The sequence below is a fragment of the Anomaloglossus baeobatrachus genome, chromosome 3, assembly GCF_048569485.1.
Source record: "Anomaloglossus baeobatrachus isolate aAnoBae1 chromosome 3, aAnoBae1.hap1, whole genome shotgun sequence".
Lineage (NCBI taxonomy): Eukaryota > Metazoa > Chordata > Amphibia > Anura > Aromobatidae > Anomaloglossus > Anomaloglossus baeobatrachus.
Genome location: NC_134355.1, coordinates 514181058 through 514189941, shown reverse-complemented (window position 1 = coordinate 514189941; position 8884 = coordinate 514181058). Strand labels below are relative to the sequence as shown.

The following is an 8884-nucleotide window of genomic DNA, read 5'->3' as shown; positions in this document are numbered from 1 at the left end:
GACGGGGGGCAGGGGCCATATAAGAAATAGGTCCCATGTTAAGGTGTCATTCCTTTGTCCTGGACTCAAAGACTGAACCAGCAGTATGGATGCCTTGCTGAAGAGCGTTCAGGCCGCGGCTTTGACATGTAGGCCCGAATGGATTCAGGCCCAGCTAGACGAATTGCTGAAGAATGCCCGGGATACAGCATCTGTCCCTTCTGAACTTTCTGAACATCAAACTCTAAGAAGATCAAGACCTCCTGAGAGACTAACTTCTGAAATGGCCAATAGGACTCACAATAGGATCATAAGTCCTTCCGTTACTTCTAGGAAAAGAGCAAAGCGCAGCACGGCCTCTGATCCTTCTTACAAACCAGGAAGGAAACTACAGTACAAGAATAACAAGGGACAGAGAAAAGAGCCCGACCATCTAACCAGAGAGACACCAAGAAGTGCAAGGAGAAAGTCCGGCTCTACTGATGTGCCAGCCGGAGAAGCAGCCACACAAGCTACAACTGACGTGACGACAGCCCACCATGAATCCATAGAACTTCCTCAACAAACTTTGCATCATTCTAGAGGACATCATACGGCCTCACCCCAGGAAATAAACCAACACGGGGGGATGGGCTTAGGACACACAACATTTCCGGATCCGGGTTCTCATTACACGAGGAGTGGTAGGAATCCAAAAGACAACTGAGCAAAAGTACTTTAACCAGACAAAGACTTCTTCGGCCGGCTCAGGATGTGAGTCCGGCAATAAATCTACAGCTACAAGACTCAGAAGAGATTCCAGACAATGACTATGACACAGATAACGACTCCCCACTAGAGGGCAGCAGCACGCAGCACTTCAATAATGGAGGGGCTGTAGAGACTATAACTAATACGTCACGGACGGCTGGTCAACCTAGGATGCAGCCAGGTATTGGTGAGAACACTTTTTCTTGTCCTATATCTAGTGTAACAACACCTGTAATGAATCCAGTGGGCGCAGTTGGGGGTACAGGTCCCGGCAATGTAGGATGGGATCTTAATTCAGTAGTACAGCAATTAGTGTCAGGGGTAAGGAGGCTTTGAGTCAGTCTAGCTTACCCATAACTTCTTCTCCTATTGCTGCATGGTGTGGAAATGGTCGCCGGACATCGGAGGTGGTAAGTCAGTCGTGTGCTGATCCAGACACACAGGAGGACGCAGTAATTTCACAAGGGGTTCCATTATCTGATGCAGCAAAAGGAGAATTATATGTATGTTTTGAGGGTCCTCTAGGAATTCATTTGAAACAGGAGGTTAGGGAGAAGATTTGGGCCGACGAATATGTGGAAATATTTTCATTATTGCCCTTAGAAAAATATAACTTGGATAGAGTAAGGTTTGATGAGAGGAAAAGAGAGGAACAAGAAAGACGGTATTGTCTCATCCCCCAAACATTTAGCAATTGGTTCCATGCCTTTGCCATATTAGCAAGTGTAATAGGCCAAAAAACTCCTGAACATTGCTCTGCCTTATTTTGTTACATGAATTCTATCGGGGAGGCGCACCGTGTGTATGGAGGTTTAGCATGGCTGCGCTATGATGAGCAGTTTCGCCAACGAAAGGCTGGTCGCCAAGGGATTCGTTGGGATCACAAAGATATTAGTTTATGGATGCGTCTCATGACAGCGCCACGTGGGGTTAATCAGCCCTTTCAGGGCTATGTCGGCAGATCATCAGCAATCGGATTGTCGGCAGCAAACAGAAAAGGTTGCTGCTGGCAGTTCAATGATAGCCAGTGCAGATTCGGAAACACATGCAGGTACAAACATGAATGCAGCTTCTGTAGTGGAAACCATAGCCTATCAAAATGCTTTAAACGAAATAAAACCCCAACAGCAGAGATTAACCAAAAAGGGGGAAACCCCAATTAGACTCGGGGAGATGGTGGGCTATCTAAGCAGGTACCCAGATAGGAAAGCAGCACAATTGCTGGGGGAGGGTTTCTCAGAAGGTTTTAAGATCCCATCTACTTCAGGCCCATTAACCTGTTCTCGTAACCTTGCTTCAGCTTATACATATTCTCACATTGTCTCCACAAAACTAAACAAAGAAATTGACCTGGGCCGCATGGCAGGCCCATTCCCCAAAATGCCAATAGAAAACTTAAGGGTCTCTCCATTGGGGGTGGTCCCAAAGAAGGAACCCAATAAGTTTAGGCTGATCCATCATCTGTCCTTCCCTCATGGAAGCTCAGTTAATGATGGAATCGATCAGGAACTTTGCACAGTCTCGTATACTTCATTTGATACAGCGATTGCATGGGTTCAGAAGTACGGCAGAGGAGCTTTAATGGCAAAAACAGACATTGAAGCTGCCTTTAGACTCTTACCAGTCCATCCAGAAAGCTTCCATCTCTTGGGTTGTCAGTGGCAGGTTTTATGTAGACTTGTGTTTACCGATGGGCTGCTCCATCTCATGCTCCTTGTTTGAATCATTTAGCACATTTTTGGAGTGGGTAGTAAAGAAGGAAGCCGGCGTGCGTTCTGTCCTGCATTATCTAGATGATTTCCTATGTATTGGTCCACCAAAGTCATTTGTTTGTGCTTCATTATTGGCAGCGATTCAGTCGGTTTTTAAGTGTTTTGGAGTACCGTTAGCATCAGATAAAACAGAAGGCCCGTCTACACTTATCAAGTTTTTAGGAATTTTGATTGACAGTGAAGCAATGGAGTGCAGATTACCGGATGACAAGGTCAGTGATCTGCTGGAGGCAGTCAGAGAAGCTAGATCTCACCGTAAGATCAGATTAAAGGATCTACAATCGCTGTTAGGAAAAATGAACTTTGCGTGTCGCATTATTCCAATGGGTAGAGTTTTTTGTAGGCGCCTAGCTGCAGCTACCTCAGGCATAACCTTTCCACATCACTTTGTGCGGCTGGCTAGAACATTAAAGGACGATCTGGCGGTATGGGAACAGTTCTTAATAGAGTTTAATGGGAGGTCATTGTGGATCAGACCACCGGTTTCAAATTTTGATCTAGACATCCACACTGATGCAGCGGGGTCAACTGGTTTTGGTGCATATTGTTCGGGACAGTGGTGTGCAGATAGGTGGCCAGAGAGTTGGAGAAACAATGGGTTAACACGAAACTTAGTACTCCTTGAATTGTTCCCCATAGTGGTTGCTTGTGAAATTTGGTACAATATTTTCCAAAACCGAAAAGTGAGATTTCATTGTGATAACTTGGGAGTTGTAGAAGTCATCAACAAACAATCAGCGTCTTCCCTGCCTGTTGTTACGTTGCTGCGTCATCTAGTGCTGCGCTGTTTAAAGTCACATTGTCAGATTACAGCTGTGCATGTCCCCGGTGTTTGCAATTCTGTGGCTGATGCTCTGTCTCGTTTTCAGTGGGACAGATTCCGTTCGTTAGCCCCGATGGCAGAGGTACAAGGCAAGAAGTGTCCGGATTTTCTGTGGTCACTGCCAGTGACACTGCATACGCTCTGATAGAACGGTCTGTGGGTGTAAGCACATGGCAGAGGTACCAGTCAGCATGGAGGGAATGGGAAGACTTGTGTGCTCTAGTGGGACATGATGCCAGGTTACATGACAATGTTTCCTTGTTGTTATTTTACATTAGCAGGGCCTTTGTGGATGGTACTTCATTGTCCAGTATTGATAGTAAAATGTCTGGATTAGCTTTTTGGTTTAAGTTGCTCGACTTCACTGATTACACAAAGCATTTTTTAGTTAAGCAGGCCCTAAAGGGTTACAGGAAAAGTTGTAAGAAGACCAGAGATAAACGGCGTCCGATTTCTTTCCAGTTATTGCAGCAGATGCTGAGTGTACTAGGCCGAGTCTGTAGCAGTCCCTTTGAAGTGTTTCTCTTTAGTTGTGCATTCACACTGGCCTTTTTTGGCGCTTTTAGAATCAGCGAGTTGGTGGCGAGTAGCTCCACCAGAAGTGGGGGTCTACAAGACGAGGACGTGCATCAGTACACAGACAGATTGGAATGTTTTCTGGCAAAGTCAAAAACTGATCAACAGGGTAGAGGAAAATGGATCACATTGTTTCCTTTAAGCGGTTCCAGGGCCTGCCCGGTCATCTGTTTTAGAAACTATGTCTCAAGAAGGCCAAATATCCAAGGTTCATTACTAATTCATGAGGATTGTAAGTCATTGTCACAATTTCAATTCACAGCAGTTCTTAAAAAATGCCTGACAATATTGGGAGAGTCTCCAAATGCATTCACTTCACACTCATTTAGGATAGGAGCAGCCACAGAAGCTGCTAGATGGGGCTTAGAGCCTGACATAGTTAAAAAAATCGGGAGATGGGAATCGAGCAGATTTAAGAGTTACATTCGATTACATTTATTATAAATGGCGTACATGTATATATATGTGTACATTTTGGTAATCTTATAGTAGTTGTGTCTTCATTTAGACAATTGTGTGATAATTGTGTTTTTGTTTTTGTTTTAGCTGAACAGCAATGCCTGGTTTGGATCATGGGACATTCATTTGTTTTTGGGGGGCCTTACGTGCAGCAGTCAGGCCTAATGGCAAACAGTTGGGGTTGCCCAGTTCCTTGGCACGGGTGACATGGATAGGAAAGAGGGGAATGCAGTGGCATCAGCTGTTAAAAGAAATCCAGTATCATGTGGAGTTCTACCGCCCCCGGGCGTCTTACTTATCCATTTAGGTGGTAATGATTTAGCAATAAGAACATCAAGACATTTAGTTAGGAACATAAAGCTTGATATGTTGAATTTATGGAGGTCTTACCCAGAAACAGTGGTGGTCTGGTCGGATATAGTAGCTAGACAAATGTGGAGAACAGCGCGATCAGTGGCTCGCATCAATAATACAAGGATAAAGGTTAATAAAAAAATAACAAAATTTGTGTTGGAAAACGGAGGGGTGGCCATACGTCACCAGATGCTGGAAAATACAAAGGAACATTTTTGGAGAGATGATAAGGTACATCTTAATGACATTGGCATTGATATATGGATGTTGGGAATACAAGAAGGAGTAGAACGAGCCATTAAGTTGTGGAGGAACTCACTCTTGTAAGGTGTCACAAGAGCGAGTCTTGGCGGGATGTGGTTGTTTAAACCCCCTCTTTGTTGGTTGGAGAATTATGTTTTTAATGGGGTCCCTGGGCCAGAGCTCAGCGGACAGTGGAATATGGGTCCCTGGGGAGGAGCTCAGTGGACAGTGGAATAGATGGGTCCCTGGGGAGGAGCTCAGCGGACACAAGGAAAATGATCAAGGGGTATACCCAGATTCCCCCTTGAGCTAGGTGTACACGGCGGAGGGGGATATGGGGCTGGGATTTATAACAACCACATCTCTGGGCCGATAATCTTGTTTTTTCTTGTTGATGTTTTTTCTTATTAAAAATAAAGGGCTGCTGTGGCCAAAATTTTAATCCATGTCACGCAGTGTGTGGTGTCTTATTTATTAGGTTACCAGGAGCGCAATTCACTAGTCCATCAGTCAAGCAGAGTGAAGGCAGATAGCCGTAACGTACATGACTGAGGCAGTGATAGATCCAGGAAAGGGTTAAGGAGTAAGGGATGGGGGGTTTTACCTAAGGAATGTGGTGGTGGGCGAGCGAGCAGGAGGAGAGACGGGGGGCAGGGGCCATATAAGAAATAGGTCCCATGTTAAGGTGTCATTCCTTTGTCCTGGACTCAAAGACTGAACCAGCAGTTGTCCCACCCACCCTCCCTATAATGAAGGGAAATGTATCAATATCAGGACTTTGCAACACTGTCAATATTCTAACAATGTTATTGGTATTCAACATCATCGGTATTTTATCAACATTATTAATATTGTATCGTATTGTATCAATTGTTATCAGTAATGTATCCAAATTGACAATGTCATATCAACATATTAATATTGTATTAACATTTTAATATTGTATGTTACAGCAGCATTTGGCGGCGGCGGGATGTGGTTGTTTAAACCCCCTCTTTGTTGGTTGGAGAATTATGTTTTTAATGGGGTCCCTGGGCCAGAGCTCAGCGGACAGTGGAATATGGGTCCCTGGGGAGGAGCTCAGTGGACAGTGGAATAGATGGGTCCCTGGGGAGGAGCTCAGCGGACACAAGGAAAATGATCAAGGGGTATACCCAGATTCCCCCTTGAGCTAGGTGTACACGGCGGAGGGGGATATGGGGCTGGGATTTATAACAACCACATCTCTGGGCCGATAATCTTGTTTTTTCTTGTTGATGTTTTTTCTTATTAAAAATAAAGGGCTGCTGTGGCCAAAATTTTAATCCATGTCACGCAGTGTGTGGTGTCTTATTTATTAGGTTACCAGGAGCGCAATTCACTAGTCCATCAGTCATGTGACGTTGTTTGCAGACATTTGAGTCCATCACATTGCGTGTTTTCACAGAGATCTTTTTTTTCTACGCTAGCCCTTCTGTAAAATCCAGATTGTCCTGCATGCATCTATAAAGTAAAGGAAAGCTGCAATGTAGCATCATGGTACACTGCAAGAGGAGCATGCATGTGTTTGAATTGATTAATTTTGGCTTATTTTTACTGTTTTATATCAGAAAGCAGAGATGACTATTGTTTGCACACTTGAATTTATGTTCCTCTTAGTACTGTGTATCCCCGAAAATAAGACACTGTCTTATATTTTTTGCCCCGAAAAGTGCACTAGGGCTTATTTTCAGGGTAGGGTTTATTTTTGGAGAAACGGTTTAGGGGTAAGTTTACCCCCCCCCCCCCCTCAAAAGGGCAGACATCCCCCAGGAGAATCACAGCAGGTCCTGGTGTGCTCCACAGCAGTCCTCGCCTGCTTAAAGTCGACGCTCACGAACACAGGGTGATACTGTACTGAACCGCAGATACTCGCATTCCACTAGAGGTCCTCTATGCATGCCACCGCAGCTGCTCGATGCATTCCACTGTGTCCCAGGTCCTGAGAGCAGTACAGTATCACTGTGTGTGTGTGTGTGTGTGTGTGTGTGTGTGTGCGCGCGCACGCGCGCCACTGCAGGTCTTTACGTTCCACAGCGTTCCATTCTGGTGAGTACTATTGCGGGGTCTGCATGCTTTCTTTTTGAGGTGTCTACTTTCTGTAATGAGGTGTCCTGCAGTATTCTTTAAATTTTTTTAGCTGAATAGACACTTCACTATTGAACTGCAACTAGATCTTATTTTTGGGGTAAGGCTTATATTTAAGCCTAAAGGGTGCTTTACACGCTGCGATCTCGCTAGCGAAACCTGCCCCTGTCTGTTGTGCGTCACGGGCAAATCGCTACCCGTGGCGCACAACATTGCTTACACCCATCACATGGACTTACCTTCCCTGTGACGTCGCTGTGGTCGGCGAACCGCCTCCTTTCTTAGGGGGTGGTTTGTGCGGCGTCACAGCGACGTCACATGGCAGCCGTCCAATAGAAGCGGAGGGGCGGAGATGAGCGGAACGAACATCCCGCCCACCTCCTTCCTTTCTCATTGCGGCCGGCCGCAGGTACGAGATTTTTCCTCGTTCCTGAGGTGTCACACATAGCGATGTGTGATGCCGCAGGAACGACAAACAACCTCGCTACTGACCAGACAACGATTTTTTGGTAAATGAACGACGTATCACAGACCAACAATTTTTGCCTCTTTTGCAATCGTTTAAGGTCGCTCATAGGGGTTACATGCTGCAATGCCGCTAACGACGCCGGATGTGCATCACAAACATCGTGACCCCGACAATATATCGTTAGCAATGTCGCAGCGTGTAAATGACCCTTTACTCTGAAAAGGCTGAAAACTCCTGCTAGGGCTTATTTTCGACATAGGGCTCGTCTTATGTACCCTCTTCAATGAATATGAATTTTGATTTGAATTCACACCAAGTCCCTAGCCTGAAGCACAGAACATGGTGTGCCGTCTTGGTTGCTTTGGCGCTCCTTGAATCTCTGTATCACGCATTTGCCCTCAGGCCCTGCACAAGGTATAACACACACTTTATAAGGTGTTTCCTTAATTGAGGTATGCTAAGGTTCCCTTTATATAACACTGCTGATTGATCTAATGTTAAATCAGATTTGCATGGTTATGTAGGACATTGTGCTCAGCTGTTCAGTGGGTAACTGGTTTGACGTCTTGGTGAATTAGCATGTATTTGTAAACAGTAATCAGAGTTTTGATCTTTTTTGTCTTTTAGATTTTTTAAAGAACTGGAAGGCAGACATCAAAGAAATATTCTTATTGAAGACATCAGTGACATTGTTGAGAAACATGCAAAAACCACATTTGATCCCTATGTGAAATACTGCACTAATGAAGTCTATCAGCAAAGGACACTCCAGAAATTAATGTACAGTTTATACATTTATTATAATAATTTACTTTCTATATTCCTTGTACTTTGTGATGTGACATGATTTAGCCTAAAGTGAATCTCTCACCGTGTTTTTGCTATGGAATCTGACAGCAGCATGATATAGGCGCAGAAACCCTGATTCCAGCAATGTCACTTACTGGGCTGTTTGAGGCAGTTTTGCTAGAATCCCTGTTTTCCCTGCTGAGCTCTATATTACCCCACCCACATCCCTGACTGTCAGCTTCCAGTGTAAACTGTACATTGTCAGCATGCTGCCAATCATTGGTGTGGGCAGAGTTATGCAAATTAGCCTGACTCTCTTGCATGCAAGACCTCATCCTCTAGTAATAATCTCCTGTTAATAAAACACTTATTGTATTAAAACTATAGCAAGCTGCTGAGTAAGTGGCATATCCCTGGAATAAGGCTCTCGGTCCCTACATTATGATTCTTTCAGAATAAATAGCAAAAACCTGCTGATAAATTCCCTTCAATGTTTCATTCAAACTCTGAGAAGTTCTATACAACTGATATAATTTATGATATGCTTTTAGGTTATAATGCCCA

At 44.5% G+C, this 8884-nt stretch overlaps 1 protein-coding gene across 1 annotated transcript in view; it reads left to right on the top strand.

Moving 5' to 3' along the window:
* Positions 1 to 8884, top strand: part of ARHGEF26 (Rho guanine nucleotide exchange factor 26) — a 237484-nt gene that overhangs the window by 99531 nt on the left and 129069 nt on the right. The window contains exon 7 of the mRNA XM_075340721.1: positions 8159 to 8311. Coding sequence (XP_075196836.1) covers positions 8159 to 8311 — 153 coding nt within the window. The remainder of the gene's footprint in view (positions 1 to 8158; positions 8312 to 8884) is intronic.